Source organism: Pteropus medius, unplaced genomic scaffold (genome assembly GCF_902729225.1).
Source record: "Pteropus medius unplaced genomic scaffold, Ma_sr-lr_union100, whole genome shotgun sequence".
In the NCBI taxonomy this organism is placed as follows: domain Eukaryota; kingdom Metazoa; phylum Chordata; class Mammalia; order Chiroptera; family Pteropodidae; genus Pteropus; species Pteropus medius.
In genome coordinates this window covers 60,341,440-60,361,147 of record NW_024344378.1, presented here as the reverse complement: position 1 = coordinate 60,361,147, position 19,708 = coordinate 60,341,440, and the positions used below count along the sequence as shown (strand labels likewise).

Here is a 19,708-nt window from a genome sequence, read left to right as displayed (position 1 = left end):
GGAATGGGTCAGTATTTGAAGCAAGGGGCAAAGAAGGCAAGATCAGAAGAGGAAGATCTGAAATGGCAGGAGACAAATAGTTTGGCATGAATAATAAAAAGGTAAAACAAAGAATAAGAGGACAACGATCAAGTAGTACGGGGTAATGAACCAACATATAAATTTTGGGGTTTATACTGAAATCTAGGGATCGGAACTTTTACAAGAAAAGAGACATGATCCAAAGATTCAGAAGAAAAACACTGGTAGTATTACTGAGCATCTATAAAACAGCTAATATGTAATTACACTCACTTGTAATCATTCAAGCAATAATCATCTTCAAGTTCCATGTTATTCCAAATTAAGTGCTGCTGACAGACGGGAATACCTTTGGGAAAGGTTATAAAAATGGTTAAAATTCAACAGAATCTTATAAAGATTGTAAAGATGATACACAGCTATTTAATTAAAAGACTAATAATAATAAACACACTTCAAATCATAGGTAAAAGACGTAGCTAAAAGTTGATATAGTCTAATCTGCTTTTAGAAAAAACATGTTTCAGTAACTCTCTGGCCTTGAAACAAAGTAGTATGATATTAGGGAGCCCTTTAAAAGACAAAGTATTATGAATCAGCCCTGAAGAGTTTAAGATTTAAGGCCTAGAAGATAGTTTTAAATGCTGTAAAGTACAATCTTCATTCAGTTATATTCAGTGTTAAAAGAACATATGAGTGAGGATAGGCAAAATGGATAAAGGGGGTTAAAAATGTACAAACTTCCAGCTATAAAATAAATAAGTCATGGAGATATAATGTACAACATGGAAACTGTAATTAATAACCCTATGTTGTATATCTGAAAATTGCTAAAAGAGTTCTTAAAAGTTTTTGTCACAAGAAAAAAACAACATAACTGTATGCTGAGAGATATTAACTAGACTTATTATGGAGATCATTTTGTAATACATGAGAATATCAAATCATCATATTGTACACCTGAAACTAATATATCAATTATATTTTAAAAAATGGAACATTTAGTTTACTGTCCTTAGGGGTCCGTATTCTAAAAATCTGTTGCCAGAGTAACATGTCCACATGAAATAATGATTGTTTATATGTGAGTTTATTTAGTGATATGGATGACATCTTTTATATTTCTTGTGAATGGAAAGGTTAATAACCTTGAGAACAGGTAGAAAATATAATTTCCAATAAAAATATTAATATATTAGAAAATTCCTTCCATTTCAGTGTTTGTATTTGATTATAGTTCATTATTGTATATTAACATGTATTTTTGTAGTGCCCAAACATGAATTGCAGAATACTTCAATCTTAGGGGGGAAAAGTATATTATGAACAAATTTCAATGCTGAAAATTATAGTCTACAGGGCAGTTTCTTTACATTTCTGTGATGCTAAAAGAACATTAAGGCAGATCCCACAGTTAATCTTTTTTTTTTTCTGGCAAACTATACATTTGGATGCCCAAAGAATATTTGGACTATATTACCTGGAGAGTGAGCATCATCCAAACAACAGAACGTTTAATGGACACTGATATTGATGAAAACCTTTTTTAAATATCTCACATACTGCCTTCTCTAATTACTCTCGCTATAAAACAAGTTGACTAGAAGAGTAATAGTGCTATATGTGCTAGTGTTTATTATTATAAGCTTGTGTATACACTCACACTCATTTATCAGTTATCATAGTTTCGTTTATCATAGTGAAAAACTGGATAGGTGAAAATATCTCTTAATTGAAGACTAAGTAAATGAATGATGACAGAAATATATATTAAAGTACCATCCAGCCATTAAACACACAAATATAAGTTTTAAAAGGAAATATACCCAAAATATTAAGAATAGATTCTTCAGTTCTAGAGACTGGGATGTCCAGGATCAAGGTTCCAGAAAAGCAGGTTTTATTCTAAGGCCTCTTCTGTTGGTTTATAGGCAGCTAACATTTTCCTGTGTACTTACATGACTTGTTCTTTGCAAATGGAGAGAGAAGGGGAGCTTTCTGGCATCTCTTCTTAAAAAGAACACTAATCTCATCAATCCCAACCCTCATGACCTCACCTAATTCTAATAAATGACTCACGCATGTTTCTTTTGTCTTTTAAAGAATTTTCCCACAGATATATGTATGTTTGAGAACATGTTCATATCTGCATTTAGAAATAAACCAGAATCAATACGACTTACAGATAATTAAAGACAGCTCCCATCTCCTAATATTTCCTCCCAAAACCATACATAACAAGAAGAAGGGAAATGATACACAGAAATCAGGCAGGCCCTCCTAACTTGAAGCCGGAGAATAAAAATTCAAAATAACTCAGAATAAAAAGGGGCAATCACCTATTCCCAGTACAAGAAGCCTCATACTCTCATCCCTGTAGAGCTAACTGAGAAAAATTTTGAAGACAGAGAAGGAAGCTAATGCTGGTATATAAACTCGATATAAAACCATCACAAAGAAAAAGGCCATTCTAAGTCTAAAAATTCTACAAAAAGCACTCAAGTCGATTAGAGCACTGACTAAAAGGAAGGGACTTTAAAGCCAAACAATTTGAAGGAGCTTCTGTGGGAGGCAAAAACCAAGAGGAAGAGTATTTTTTAGCAATTCAGTAGTCAAGGGGAAAAAGAGCAAGGGGTGAAAACTTAAGAGTCCTGCAAGAAAAAAGAGAATCACAAAATTGGGGACTCACAGCTCCCCCCACACCACAAAACAAATATAAAACAGGTAAAATATCTGAACAATGATATACTGACTGAGAGCGCACCATAAAACAGAATCTGTAAACCACCCCTATACCACAAAAATCATCAAGAGAAAAATTAACAAACCCATATAGAGTTAATAGTAAAAACCAGAAAACAAAATTCCACACCTGTCAACCAAGGTAAAATTTTACTCAGAAAAATAATGATGAAGCAGAAAACTGTAATGCCAAACTGCAAACTTGCTCAAGATTTGAAGATAAGAAAAAAATGTTTTGAACCAGAAATTCAAAAATTAAGAAAAGAAAATGTCCAAGACCACCCCCCACATAACAGGAACAAATTAAAAAGAAAGCTGACTAAACTCAGAAAAGAAATGAAGGAAAAAGACAAAATTACCTCAAAAATGAGGAATAAATTACAAGATATCAATACATAATAGACTCAAATACATATTTAGTAAAGGATAAGGCAGAAAAGCAAAGAAGAAAATGAAAATGACATAAGGAAAAGTAAAAAATGGGTCCAAGAGAATGTACTAAAAATGAAAGGCTAAGAAGGAATATTATTCATGTTATTAAAAGTCTTTGAAAAAGAAAATCTAAACAGTGAAACAGAACTAATGTTTAAAACTATAATCCTGGGAGGAAAAAAAAGGTGTAGATAGAGGCTCTGTTCATCCCTCTGGCGACCAAATCAAAGTTGTGAGAGAAACAAGGAGCAGCAACAAGGAAAACTCGCCTGGGATCTAGATGAACAAGCCATACAACCGGGGAGACGTCCAAGAAATCACCCTGCAACAGTAGAAGGTAGGAAGGGGAGAAGACACAGGGCTGCCTGGTCGAGTGGCTGAGACAGAGGCTGCAGCGGCAGCAGCAGCGGTAGAAGCTCTTAAGGGACCGCGTCCATTAGCGGATTTTCGCAGTGACGGACTTGCTCACTCTGAGCACCAGTGCCAATTAGGCTGCGCGCAAGGGGCACCAGGGACTTATAAGGAGACATTGTCTGAGTGAGGGCTGAGGCGAGATAAGCTGAGACTCACTCTGTACAGAAGTGGCCACAGTACCCACTGTTCTTTGTTGAGCCCTCCCCACTACCAGTGCACCAGACACAATGCTGCCATAGCCATGACATCAAACTGAATAACAGAAGTCGCTCAGTCCACAGGATTTCCTGAAATCCCACCTCCCCCAACTTGAGGCCCCACCCAAGCCACATCCAGGTGTATCCTCGGCGAGTCAGGTACTCCTTGCTGAGCATCACCTAGCCACACACACTGGAGACAGCTGGCCTCGGTTTCTGGTGTGGCCTTTTGAGGCAACAATAAGCACAACATCTGTGGATTGCTTGCTGAATCTTAACAGGTGGTCCCAGAGGGACTGAGGCTTGGGCTAAATTTGGCCTGCAGCTGAACCCCTCTCAGGACTGTGCCACTGGACACCTACTTCACAAATCCACACTAATGAGAACAGGAGATTTAGGAGTTTTGCTTAATACACAGAAACAGACATGGAAAGACAGCCAAAATGGGAAGACAAAGAAGCAGAAACCATATACGAGAGAACGGAACAGACATCCAGATATAATGGAGTTAAGTAATCTAACAGATGCAGAGTTCAAAACACTAATTATAAAGATGCTCCATGAACTTTTGGGAAGTGTAGATAAATTCAGTGAGAACTTCAACAAAGAGATAAAAACATAAAAATGGAAATGGAAATTATAAAAGGGAATCAGTCTGAAATGAAGAACACATTATCTAAGATGAGAAGTATATTAAATGAAATAAAGGAATAAACAAAATGAATAAAGAAAAGGATCAAATGCCCTATCTAGAGGACGGGAAAGCCAAGGACACACAATCAGAATGGCAAGAGATAAGATGCCAAGACTAAAATAATAATTTAAGGAGCATGTGGGACACTATTAAGGGCCCAAATATCTGTCTGATTGGCGTAACTGAAGAAAATCAAGATGTTGAACAGATATTTGAAGAAATAATGATGGAAAACTTTCCTAACCTCATAGAAGCTCACAGAATTCCAAAAATCAGGGATCCAGAGTCCCACACTATGGCACATCATAATTCAAATGCCAAAGGTTAAATACAAAGAAAGAATATTAAAAGCAGCAAGAGAAAAGCAGTTAGTTACTTATAAGGGGATACCCATAAGATTGGCAGCTGATTTCTCAAAAGAAACTATGCAGGACAGAAGGGCTTGGCAAAAATATTCAACTGGATGAAGAACCAGGATCTACAATCAAGAATACTTTATCCAGCAGAGCTATCATTTAGAGTTGAAGGACAGATAAAGAGCTTCCAAGACAAAAATAAGCTAAAGAAATTTATCATCACCAAGAAGAAAGAACATATATCAAAAACATAAAGAATGGTAAGAACTACATTCCTTTAATGAGAAAGAATTAAGTGTTCCAACCAAAAGACAGAGTGGCTGAAAGGATAAGAAAACAAGACCCCTACATATGAAAAGGAAGGGGATGGAAAAAGATATTGCTTTGATGGACCCAGAAGGTATTTAAGTCAGACAGAGAAAGATAAACACTTTTTGCAGAATCTAAGGAATAAAAAGAACAAACTAATCAAAAACAGACTCGCAAATATAGTGGACAATTTGGAGACAGACAGAGGAGAGAGGGGTTTGTGGGGCTGGGAGAATGCGCTGAAGGGTTAAAGTAGTACAAATTAGTAGCTGATGGATGGTCACAGGGTTGGGGAGCACAGCATTGAGAATGCAGTCAGCATTAAAACACTGGCTAAGGTGGAGGGGCAGGGGAGGGAGGGATCATTTTACGAACTATATAGATGTCTAACTAATGTACTGTATTCTTGAAACTAATTAAAATAAATAAATTTAAAAAAAAAACCCTATAATCCTGGGAAGCTTCTAGCAATAGAAAAGACCTGAATCTGCACATTGAAAGGACCTACTAGGTACCTGGGAAAATTCGCCCAGAATTATTCCATTTCAATGTTAAAGGTAAAATCCTCAACTTTTATTCTCTCTCTCTCTCTCTAACTTATAAAGCAAAAGAATTAGACTGAACTCAACAACAGCAGCAGCAACAACAAACAATCTGATTTTAAAATGAGCAAAGGGCTTGAACAGACATTCTCCAAATAAGAAATACAGATTGCCAACACGCATATGAAAATGGTTAGTCGACATCACTAATCATTATGGAAATGTGAATCAAAACCACTAAAAGATATCAAACCTATTAGGATGTCCACTATCAAAACAAACAAATAAAAAAAAACTCAGAAAATCACAAGTGATGGTGAAGATGTGGAGAAATGAGAATCCTTGTATATAAAATTGTGCAGCCACAATGGAAAATAGTACAGAGGCGCCTTAAAACATTAAAAATAGAATTACCATATGATCCAGCAATTCCACTTCTGGGTATATATCAAAAGAAACCAGGATCTGGAAGAGATATCTGCACACCCATGTTCACTGTAGCATTATCCATAATAGCCAAGAGATGGAAGCAACCTAAATGTTTATTGAGAGATAAATGGATAAAGAAAATGCGGTATTCTGACTGTATACTGTAGGCTGAGGACTGCACACAAATATACTATAGTTAGTTCATTTGTTTCCTACATAAACATGGGTTAGTGATTCTAAACTAATTTGTGTATAGTAAGTTCGAGCAAATAAGTACATACACTTTGCATAATGTGAACAGAGTTTCTCAGTGTGAGAAAAAGAGGTTACAAATGAAAAAAAGGAAAAGGCTAGAATAAAAAGGCTAGAATGAACACTACAGTGAAAATTGGAATTTGAGGTATCTAAATGAACTCCTGGTTTTCAATATATAAAATTTGGATAGACATAGAAGTATGTGTATATGTAAGTAGTAAATATACATATTTTCTATCTCTGTCCATTAAGAATGCCTAGATGTAATGATACCCCAAGAGTGATGAGCACACTTAGCACTTGGATTGTGGTTTCTAAATACCATTCCAATGAAAGTAATTTTAGAATTCCTATAAAAATACTTTACTGAAATGATTGATACCAGGACTGAGACAGGTAAAATACTAAATGAATCTGGAATATCTTGTAGTGTCACGCAAAGCAAGGATATGCCTAAAAAATGATAGCAACATTTCAAAAGGACATATGAACCAATGTGAAGCTACTACTGATAGCCAAATTTGATACAATTTCAGCAACAAAATAACAGTAATAGATTAAAATCCACAAAATAAAATAAATATCCACAAGTCCCTGCTGATATAAATAAATAATTAGATAAATAGATCATAAGGGCTAAAGGACAGCATTTCCTTATAGTAGAATGCCCATAAAGAAGGAATAAGGGAAATAGAAAAAGCAACAGCAAGTAAATACTACATACAGTAACAACTGTCCCTGGCAAGGCCATCAATGAATAATAAAATTATTAGCCAAAATGATAAGAAGAAACAGGATGTTTGTATAGTATCGAGAGCTCCTCATAAGTTATTTATTAATTAAAAAGATTTAAAAAGTAACTTTAAAGCATAGAAATCTGGCCGATACCAACTTAGTCACACAATCAAAGTTCCAACAGTCAACTCTCAATTCGCTTCATACTGAGCTTACTAAAGCAGCTGAAAACTCCCTCCTCCTGGAAATATTTTATTCTCAAGATAAAACATTCTCTTGGCTTTGTTATTACTTCATTGGCCACTCCCTCTCAACCTCCTTAGCTGCTCAGCCTCAACTCTCTGATCTCTTAATTTTGCAGTACCCTTGGATCTCTTCTCTTTTTCAATGTAGACTTATTCTCTTGGAGATCTCATCCTACCAGTTAAATATTGAAGACTCTCGAAATGTTCTCCCTAGCCTGGATCTGTTCCCAGAACCCTAGGCTATTCAACGTATTTCCTTGGATGATGAATAATTATCTTAAAATTAACATGTCTAAAACTAAACTCTTCCAAACCTGTTTCTGCTCTAGACTTATCCATCTCAATTAACAGCAATTCCATCCATCCAAGTTGCTCATGTCAAATACCATGGAGTCACTCCTGACACCTCTCTTTTTCTCACACTCTACTTTCAATCTGTCAGCAAATTTTGCTGGCTCCCTGCCATCCAAACTTCCAAATACAAATATTTCTCTCTCCAGTTATCATTTCGTAGTCCAAAACAGCCCATTGCTCACCTCTATTTTTGTAGCAGCCTCTGCTTCTGCCTTCCCTTCCTCTCTCTACTATTCTCAGAACAATAGCCAGAATGACCCTGTTAAAATATAATGACTTCAAGTTTCTGGTCCAGCATGTAAGGAGCTTGGAAGTCACCACTCAATTCTAACAAGTAAAAAGCTGAACAAACTAAAAGCTCAACAACTCTTCTTGATCCATCAAAGAAACGAAGTCACGGGGCAAACTACAAACCCCAAATCTGAGAGGGAGACAAGTGAATACAGAAAATCACAACAAACCAGACCAGAAACCTTGGCCAGGAACCAGTGGGTAAGAAAACCTAAAGTATGACTGATGAACTGCTGCAGGCTCAGTGTGGACAAGGATGAAAGTTAAAAACCAGGGGATCCAACAGTTAGTGAGTTTTACCTCCAGGAGCTTGACCAGGTTCTCACAGTGAACATCAGAGGAAAATCCCCTAGTGCAAGGGGAGAATGAAAGTAACCAGTTTGAAATATGCCAAATCATTTTATTCTTCTTAACAAGGCCTGCCCTCAGGAAAAACCATTTTATTGAAGCCTAATCTATTGGGGTTTCATTAGAGCCGAAATGACCTGAGGGAAAGGAAATACCTATCTCCAGTCTACTCTAGCCTTCCCTGCTCTAGCATTCCATATGGAGGAAGGGAAATATTTAACTATACTTCACTCTAGCCATTCCTAAAGGAGAGTGCAGGGGACTAGGGAGAAGATGAGAAGCACTCATACATTTCTCAGTTGAGGGGCACAGGTTCAATAGAAGACTGAGACTTAATCATAGAACTGTGGAAAGCTCCCCTATCCCTCACCTTACTCCACATCATACCACACATAACTAAAGGCCTATTAATAGCAGTTCCTTTAACCAACTATATCTGGCTATCAAGGAAGAATAACAAGGCATACCAAAAAAGGCAAAAAAAAAAAAATACACAACACAAATACTCCACTGTTTGAAGAGACAGAGCAAGTTTTAGAAGCACACTCATATAGGACAGGGAAATTGGAATTATCAGACTGGTGATGTAAAACAACTATGATTAATATACTAAGAGCTTTAAAGGATAAAAGAGACACCATGCAAGAACAGATGGGCAATGTAAGCAGAGGGATGGAAGAAAGAATTAAAAGGAAATGCTAGAGAGATCAATAATACTGTAACAGAAAGAATGCCTTTGATGGGCTTATTAGTGGACTGGACATGGGCTAAGGAAAGAATCCCTGAGCTTGAGGATAATAAAGGAATTCTATGAACAACTCTATGCCCACAAATTTGATAACCTAGATGAAATGGACCAATTCCTTGAAAGACATAATCTGCCAAAACTTACACAAGAAATAGACCATCTGGATAGGCTTTTATCTATTTTAAAAATTGAATCAATAATTAATAATCTTCCCAAACAAAAAGCACTGGGACCAGATCATTTTACTGGTGAATTCTACTAGTAATTAAAAAAACAAATGATACCAATTTCTACTACTGCTTCCAGAAGAAAGAAACAGAGGGACTACTTCCTAACTCATTCTATGAGGCCAACATTACCTTAATATCAAAACCAAAGGCATTATAATAAAAGAAAACTACAGACCAATATCTCACATGAACATAGATGAAATATCCTAAAAAAAATTTGCAAATCAGATCCAACAATGTAGGATTGTAGTCACTTCAGAAAAAGCAAAAAAGAAATAATTGTAGAAAGAGCATTTTAAGAATGAACTAGAGAAGAAATGGTATGTACACAGAGAAGATTACATATTTTAAAGTCACAAATAGGAAAATAATTCACATCAGAAGACCACATTTCAATTAGATATAGTTAAGAACTATTAAACAACATTCTGATTTCCATCATTCATTCATCAAATATTTCAATGCCTATCCTATATGAAGCATTATTCTCTAAGCTAAAAATATATTGGCGAATAAGAAAAAAGATCCTGTCCTGATGAAACTTAGATTTTACTTAAAACAGAAAAGAATAAGTCAATAAATCCATTATTTCATATACTTAACTATAATATAATGCCAAGTTACTCAATTAAATGAAAACCAATATAGCAGAGTAAGGAGATAAAGATTGGCACAGGTGAGGGTGGGGTGTGTTTTTATAAGAGTGGTCAAGAAAGCCACGAGGAAATGACATGAGAATTTCAATAAAGTGGGGAAAGGAACAATAAAGATATCTGTATGTAGGAAGAAGCTGGATTTACTGAAGAAAGCAAAAAGGCAAGTGTGCCTCAAGTAGAATTATTAAAATGGAGAGTAATGAAAGACAGCGTTAAAGATCTGTGTAGGAATGACTTTAATTCCTACATTAATGAGTCTGACATCCTTTAGCTATTCTGTTCTAGTGATTCTCCATTGCTTCATTAATACATGTAACACCCCAGGTTCACACCATCTGTATTAGTTAGGGTTCTACAAAGAAATAGAACAAATTAGTATGTGTGTGGAGAGGGAGCCAGAGACAGAGGGTGGGGGGAGGCATGGGGATTGATTGCTTAGTTGATAAGAAACTGGTTCATGCGATTGTAGAGGCATGCAAGTCCCAAATCTGCAGTATGGGCTGGCAGGTTGGAGACTCAGAAGAGCTGAGGCTACAGTTTCAGTCTGAAAGACAGCAGGGTGGAGACCCAGGAAAGCTAATGTTCCAATCTGAATTTGAAGACAGTCTGCTGTAGAACCAGGAGTAGGCAATATTGCAGATGAAGTCTGAACGCTATTAAGACTGAAAAGAACAAAAAGACCGCCACACATTATGGAGGACAATCTGCTTTACTCAAAGTCCACCAAACTTAAATGTTAATCTCATCCAAAAACACCCTCACCAAAACACTCAGAATAATGCTTGACTAAATATCTGGGTATCCCATGGCCCAGTCAAGTTGACACATAAAACCACCATCACACTATCTCGTCACTTCTATTTTCCACCTTACCCTTTCAGCCTCTCAGTTCTTTACTTTTCTCATCCCATATAACAGGCCTGCAAATTACTCCCATTTCATTTTCCCATAAAGAGCATACCCATCATTTTATATCACTGGGGAGAAAGAAGGCTGTAGTCCTCTTCTAATATTCAGGCTTTGATGGACTTGCCTTCTATGCCAAGTATCTTTTCTAGTTATTCTTCCCAAAGTTTTCACTCAAAGAAAAATTCTGGAACCAGCTGTTGAAGTAATAACATTTTCAAATACAAGTAATAGAAAAATAGTTCTTTAACTTAAAAAAAGAAACCTTTCAAAAAAATGTTAAAAACACATTATTCTCATAAGATAATATGAGAATGAGTAAAAGATAAAGGGAGTAGCTCTAGTAACTGAGGTCACAACTGTTAGAGCAGCAGAGTTCTACTCCATTCTCTTCTCTAAAAAATCATTGAAAATGTGAATATAAAAAGTTCCAACCTCAAATAACAAAAAGAAGTATACATAATTTGAGATCCTAATCTATAAAGATTTTCTACCAAATTTGACAGAGGAATGTGAGGAAAAACTAAGGAGAGCAATGAAAACCAACAATGCCTCTTTAAACATAGTGAAGGTAGAGCTTCCTCTAAAAATATCATAGTGGAGGTTTTTGTTTCCAGTTAAGAAAGAGTAATAAGGGGGGCCAGATGTAGCTTCCTGAATGAAACAATCAAAGGAAAAAGACACAAATACATGAAACTATGACTATCGAGACACTAGAACATCGAGCAATAAAAAGAAAGTGACCTCTGAAAGGTGGCAAAGGAATCATGTGAGCCCTAAGACTGCCCCATCTTATTGCTCTAAGAGAACTTCCAAGCCACGTAGAGAGAGGAAATTGAGATGAATATCAGCAGACTCAGAGAGTTGAAAAGTGAAAGGCAGATAGAGTTCATCGAGCAGAAAGAGTGCCAGAGAGAAAAGATGTGCAGACGGTACCATTCAAGTATTCATATGTTTATAAGGAAACTACCTCAGGGCAAGAAGAAACCATCTGAGAGAGAACACTGTCCAGCACTCACACAGGACTGGATTGGAAAAAAAATCTCATAATTTATCTGGCAATCGGTAGCATATTCATGAAGATCTTGCCTCGGTAATGTGGAATGATTAAATCTACAGTGAATACTGCTCCAGTAACACTTTTTAAAAAAATTATAAAATCAAGAACAGAAAGGGTTGAACTGTTTCAAAGTAATTTAAATAAATCACAAAGTAAAACTCTAAAAGATTTGTAGAATATAAAAATATCCAGCACCCCAAAACTAAAATACACAATGTCAGGTATCTGGTCAAAGATTTCCAGTAAGCAAAAAAAAAAAGTACAATATTTAATCAGAAAAATATCAAAGACATGTAAAACTGACAAAGATGTTAGAATTATCAGAGAAGTACCTTCAAAGTTATTATAGTTACATTATGTTCGAAAACTGAAATAGAGACAAAGAAGACCTAAAAAGATTCAATTCAAACTTTAGAGATAAAAACTATAATTCTGGGATGAAAAATACACTAGATATGATTAACAACAGAACAGGCTTTAGAGAAAAATAAATGGTGAACTTGAAGACATAAGCAGTAGAGAAACTAAGCAAAATGGAATGTGGAATAACAAAAAGTGCCAGAAAAAAAGGAGCTGTGGGAAACTTCAAGCAACCCACTATTATATCAGCAAAAAGTCTAAAAAAGGAGGAGGAAGAGGGCGGAGGAGGAAGAGGAGGAAGAGTAGGAGGACAAAGGAGAAGAGAGAAGGGAAAACAAAAAAGTGTTTTTTAAAATAATGGTTTAAAATTTTCAAAACTTGGAGAAAACTATACAACTCACAAATTCAAAAGGCTCCATGAACACCAGACACAGAAACATTGAGAAAACTAAAGAAAGATATAACATAATGATATTGCTCAAAACCAATGAGTGATAAAAAGAAAATCTCAAAAGCAACCAGAAAAAAATAAAGATATTTTACATAAAGAGGAATAAAATAAGGATGACAGAATTGTTCCTTAAACAATTCCAGAAGACAATAGAGCAACACATTTAATGTACTGAAGGGGAAAAAAAAGGTCACGTTAGAATGCTCTTTCTGCTAAAATAACTAAAAATACGCAGGTGAGGATGACAGGGAAAATAGCAAAATAATTCCTATTAGTAAGTTTGGAATCCTTGGAATTCCAAAAGTATATCCTCGTAAAAGAAACTAAAAATGGCAAAACTGTCAAAATCAACTCTGAAAAAGCACTGGAAATTGACCAACTAGTTATAGCAGTACAGGGAGCAGTCATAAAAAACGCTCAAACTTGTTAAGAACAATGAGCTTTTGTTGTATTTTAATTCGCACTAATTCTAGACTCTACTCTCCATCTTAGGAGCAGCCTTGAAAATAACAGCTTCATTCTCAACACCAGTACCAGGGGGAACACAAAGGACCTCATTCACAAAAAAATTAAAATAATTTCTTTTGACCTATCTAGTACCTTACGAGAAGATCTTTTCAAATAGTTTGTTTTGTCTTACCTCACTCAGAACTTACTGAGCACTATAAGTCACTTCCAGAGGGGAATTTGTTGAAAGCATTTATGAGCAAATGTTTTAGTTGCTGCTGCCTGAGTAAATGAAACAAGTTGGGGAAAACAACTTAGATTAATCAGAAATATTAGAAGGGAAAGGATAGGGAATTAGTGGCTTTCAAAATCTTAGACATACTCCTGGGAACCTAGAAGGCAACACACATGCCCAAGGGTGTGCATATGCTCAACAAAAAGCTGAAAAGGCAATAAGCCTTCACATCTATCTAACTTTCAGGCTCTATATAACCAGGATGTGAAGGCTATAACAGCTTTAAACTGCCTAGCTAAGTGTTAAAGGGGTACCCCAACATACATACACAGAGTCCCTCTGCAAAAACTAGCCGAACGTTTTGTTCCAGTCATTTAAAAAAATTCTCTGTCCACTCAGCTGACATCTATGCTAATGGAACAAAGGCTGCATGGCTATAAACATTAAAAAGAACGGATTATGCAAAATTAATTCAGTGAGGGAAAAATGGACTTATTAGACAAATACATGAAGTCAGTTACTTTAAATATTTTACAAAGAAACCAAGGACAAAGAATGAAAGGAAGCCATATGTCACCAAATAAAGACTATATCAATAAAGACCTAGAAATAATAAAATAAAACTAAATAGATATTATAGAGTTGAAAAGTATAATAACTGAAATGAAAAAAATCACTACAGGAGCTCAACAGCATATATGAGCAGGTAGAAGAAAGAAGCAGTGAACTTCAATGTAGGTTACTTGACTACTTAGTCTGAGAAACATAAAGGAAAAAGGATAATGAAAAGTCAACAGTACCTAAGAAACCTGTGGGACAGCATAAAGCATACTATCTGCATAATGGGAGTACTAGAAGACAAAAAGATAAAGAGGCAGAAAGAATAGCTGAAGAAATAATGGCCCCTAAATTCCCAAATTTGATTAAAAAATAAAATACAATCTACACACCCAAGAATCTCAATGAAATCCAAGTTGAAAAAACTCAGAGACAGAGACTGAAATACAGCATAATTAAACCCTCAAAAACAAAGACAAAGTGAGAATCCAAAAAGCAACAGGACAGAAGCTACTTACCATGAAAAGGTGTGCTCAATAATGATTAATAGCTGATTTTTAATCAGAAACCACGGAAGACAGAAGGAAGAGAGATAACATTCAGTGTTGAAAGAAAAAAGAAATTAACAACCAATAATTCTATAATCCTTTAAAAATTGAAAGAAATAAAGACAATCCCAGACAAACAAAAAATGAGAGTTCGTCATTAGCATATATGTCATACAACAAATGCTAATCCTTCAGGTTAAAATGAAAGGACATGAGACTAACTTGAATCCACACAAAGAAATAAAGAATACTGGTTTTAAAAAAATTATATAGGTATATATAAAAGACAGTGTTAGTATATTTTTGTTTGAAAATCCTATTTTTTCCAATATGATAAAAGAAACTACATAAAGCAACAAATATAAAACTGCTGATGAACACAAAATGTATAAAGGTGTAATTTGTGACAACATCACAAAAGGGAAGACAAAGCAGCAAAGTTTATATACAATTAAAATTAAGTTGGTAGAAGTCTGGACTGTATTGTTATAAATTAAGATGCTAACAGTATTTAATAAGGCAATCATTAAGAAAATAACTCAAAAGTATATGACCAGGCTTCCAGTCAAGATGGCATAGAAAGTAGACGCTGTGTTCACCTCCTCTCGTGACAACATCAAAATTACAACAAAACTATGGAACAAACATCACTGGGACTTGCCTGAGTCTGGCGGAAGAGAAGTCCTACAACTGGGGACATACATAAGAGGCTACCTTGAGACTGGTAGGAGGGGTGGGGACGTGAGATGAGCCAGTCCCACAACTACAAGTGGTCAAGAATCAGGAGGGATAACTTGGCTGCAGAGGCGGCCTCCCCACTAGAGGAGCGAGGGATCCCGGCTCCACAATGGGCTCCCTGGCCCAGGCTTCCAGTGACAGGAAGAGAAGTCATCACAATCTCAGGCTGTGAAAACCAGTGGAAACTATGGCTGAGTGAGACGGAGGGCTGCAGGAATCACAGACATTTCTTTTAAGGGGCCCGCACGCAGACTTACTCGGTAACAGACTTGCTCACTCTGAGCTCCAGCGCTGGGGCAGCTCCTCGAAAGGTACCGGGGACCTACAGGGAGGAATTGAGTTGTCTGACTTCAGGGTGAGAGCTGGAGGAGTGGCTTTATTCCAAACAAAAATACTGGTGGAGTTCATTGTTCTTTTGTTGAGCCCTTCCCATTTCTGATGGGTGGATGCAGGTGGCCGCCATATCTGAGCTCCATCAACCTGGCTAACACTGGTCATGCTGCAACCAGGCCTCTGAGATCCCACCCCTCCCAATATGCAGGCTGCTGCAGCCAAGCTGCCTCTAGTAGTTTATTCCATACAAATGGCCCGTCTTCGCTCTTGCTGTGGACTTTCCTAAAATCTCTCAAAGGATCATAAAACCCAAAGAAGCAGCATTTGGCCTCGGCATATCCCATAGCTCTTGCTGAGTAGCCCCAAGCCTGGCACTAGCGGCAGCCTGCATCAGATCCTGGGTTCGCATCTCAAGGCACCTATAAGCCCAGCATGGGTGGCAGCAATCTGAGGATTGCTTAGTAACTCTTTCCAGGTGGCCCCCAGGGAGTACACAGGCTGCAGCTGAACTTGGCCTGCAGGTTGGCCACTCCCAGGAGACCCTTGGGCTAGCACGCCCAGTGGTCAGCTTCAACTAGAGCTAGAATACCACCTGGGCCTGCATCTGAGGAGGACACACACAAAGAGCAGACTAGGCAGGAACCAGAGCCCTGTGGAAGTGAATCCTGCTCCATAAGGTCAGCCCCTCAACAGCCAATCTTCACAACCATAGAAACAAACACAGGAAGGCAGCCAAAATGGGGACACATAAAACGTCCTAAATAAAAGAACAAAACAAAACTCCAGGAAGACTAACCAAAATGGAGACAAGTAATCTACCAGATGCAGAGTTCAAAACACTAGTTATAAAAAGCTCAACAAACTTAGAGGAAGAAGAGATCAACTCAGTGAGAACTTTAACAAAAAGAAGGCAAAAATGGGGATTGAAAATATGATAAAGAACCAGTCAGAAGTGAAGAATACAATAACTAAAGAATACATTAGAGAATCAACAGATTAAGGAGAGGATCAAATCAGTGATTTAGAAGATAAGGTAGCAGAAAACACCTAATCAGAACAGCAACAAGACAAAAGAATCCAAATAAATGAAAATAGTTTAAGGGGCCTCTGCAACATCAAGTGTAACAACATTCACATCATAGGGGTGTGCCAGAAAGAGAAGAGAGAGCAAGGAACTGAAAACTTATTTCAAGAAATATTGATGAAAAACTTTCCTAACCTGGTGACGGAAATAGACATACAAGCCCAGGAAGCACAGAGAGTCCCAAATGAGGTGAACCCAAAGAGGCCCACATCAAGACACACATCATTCATTATTCAAATGCCAAAGGTTAAAGTCAAAGAGAGAATCTTAAAAGGAACAAGAGAAAAGTAGTTAGTTACCTAGAAGAGTGCTCAAATAAGACTATCAGCTGATTTCTCAACAGAAACTTTGCAGGCCAAAAGCAATTGGCACAAAATAGTCAAAGTGATGAAAAGCAAGGACCTACAACCAAGATTACTCTACTCAGCAAAGCTATCATTTAGAATTGCAGGACAGATAAAGGGCTTACTAGGCAAGAAAAAGTTAAAGGAAATCATCACCACCAAACCAGTATCACGAGAAATATTAAAAGAATTTCTTTAAGAAAAAGAATAAGAAAAAGAAAGAAAAAGAGCTTAAATACAAATAATAAAAGAATACTAACTACACAACTGTCATTAATCACTTTAACTGTAAGTGGATTAAATGCTTCAGTCAAGACATAGGGTAGCTGAATGGATAAGAAAATAAGACCCACACGTATACGGTCTACAAGAGACCCACTTCAGATTAAAATACACACACAGACTAAAAATAAAGAGATGTAAAAAGGCAGGTCATGCAAATAGAAACAATTAAAAGCTGGAGTAGCAATTCTTATATCAAGACAAAATAGATTTTAAAACAAAGGTTATTATAAGAGACAAAGAGGAACATTATATAATGATAAAGGAATCAATCCGAGAAGAGGATGATATAACCCTTGTAAACATTTATGCATCCAACACAGGTGCACTTATATACATAAAACAAATATTAACTGACATAAAAAGAGACTGACAGCAATACAGACATAGTAGGGAACTTTAACATCCCATTGACATTAAGAGATTGATCTTTCAGAGAGAAAATCAATAAAAAAACAATGGACTTAAATAAAACATTATATCACATATTTTTACTTGATCAAGTTGGCTTCATTCCTGCAACGCAAGGTTGGTTCAATATCTGCAAATCAATTGACATGAAACACTACATGAACAAAAAAAAAGGATAACAATCATATGATCCTATCAGTAGATACAGAAAAAGCATGTGACAAAATCCAACATCTATTTATGATAAAAATTCTCAACACAATGACAACTAAGGGAACATACCTCAACATAACAAAGGCCACATATGACAAACCCACAGTTAACATCAACCACAATGGTGAAAAACTGAAAACATTTTCTTTACAATTAAGAACAAGACAAGGATGTCCACTTTCACCATTTCTATTTAACATAGCATTAGAAGTCCTAGCCACAGCAATCAGATAAGAAAAACAGATAAATAGCATCCAAAGTGGAAAGAAAGATGTAAAACTGTCATTATTTGCGGATGACATAATACTATATGTAGAGAACCCTAAAGATTCTACCAAAAACTAGAATTGATAAGTGAATTCAGTCAAGTAGTATGATACAAAATTAATATTCAGAAATCAGTTGCATTTCTATAAACCAAAAGTGAAATATAAGAAATAAATATTAAGAAAACATTCTCACTTACAATTGCATAAAAGAAAAATCCTAGGAATAAATTTAACCAAAGAGGTAAAAGACTTGTACTCACAAAATGAGTAGACATTAAAGAAAATAAAGATACAAATAAATGGAAGTATACACCATGTTCATGGATAAGAAGAATTAACATTGTTGAAATATCCCAAAGCATTCTATAAACTAAATGCAATCCCTGTCAAAATACCAAAGGCATTTTCACAGAACTCAAAAATTTTTTTCAAAATTTGGAGCCACAGAATACCCCAAATAGCCGTAGCAATCTTGACAAAGAACAAAGTTGGAGGTATCTCAATACCTGATCTCAAACTATACTATAAGGCTATAGTAATCAAAACAGCACAGTACTGTCATGAAAACAGACACGTAGATCAATGGAAGAGAGACCCCAAAAATAAACCCACACCTTTATGGTCAATTAATTTACAACAAAGGAGGGAAAACTATACAGTGGGGTAAAGACAGTCTCTTCAATAATTAGTGCTGAAAAAACTGGACAGAACATGCAAAAATATGAAACTGGACCAACTTCTTACATCATAAACAAGACTAAACTCAAAATGGATTAGAGACTTAAATACTCATATTTAAGTCTCTGAAACCATAAAACTCCTAGAAGAAAACATAGGCAGTAAACTCTCTAACACTGCTCTTAGTAATATGTTTTCTGACACGTCACCTCAGGCATGGGAAACAAATGAAAATAAATACACAAATGAGACTACATCAAACTAAAAAGGTTTTGCACAGCAAAGGAAACCACCAACAAAACAAAAAAACAACCTATCAAATGTAAGAAGCTATTTGCCAAGAACACATCCTATAAGAGGTTAATACCCAAAATTTATAAGTACTCTAGATGGCAAGTCCAGGGAATCCACAGCCTATGGCAATAAAGAACCAATGACAATAATCCTTTCCATTTCTTGGCACATTTTTTCTTTCCAAATTCCATTGGGTAATTTTTCATATCCTCTGAGTAGTATGTACTCTCCTTTGCAGACCTATATTTTAGGTAATGACAAGCTCCAAATAATTTGCCTTCTCTAGAAACTCAGCTAAATTACATCTACCCCCAAGGTCAGAGCTCTTATATTCTTGGGTACACACTACACTATCTACATAGACTGTTTTCTCCTGATAAAGAACACAAACGTTCTGCTACATGCTTTACATTTACTAACTCATTTTATCCTAAGAACAAGTCTTTGAGATAGGTATTATTATTATTCCCATTTAAAATTAGCACAATTGAGGTAAAGA

General features: G+C 36.1%; 1 protein-coding gene across 6 annotated transcripts in view; it reads right to left on the bottom strand.

The window, feature by feature from the left end:
• ZFAND4 (zinc finger AN1-type containing 4) overlaps positions 1-19,708 on the bottom strand; it is a 79,126-nt gene that overhangs the window by 41,875 nt on the left and 17,543 nt on the right. For 4 of the 6 annotated variants that reach the window (XM_039872389.1, XM_039872387.1, XM_039872386.1 and 1 more), the window contains one exon: positions 295-370. In XM_039872389.1, the coding sequence (XP_039728323.1) occupies positions 295-370 (76 nt within the window). Of the gene's footprint in view, positions 1-294; positions 371-15,558; positions 15,624-19,708 lie in introns of all 6 variants that reach the window. The other 2 variants (XM_039872392.1, XM_039872391.1) reach the window with 1 other exon arrangement.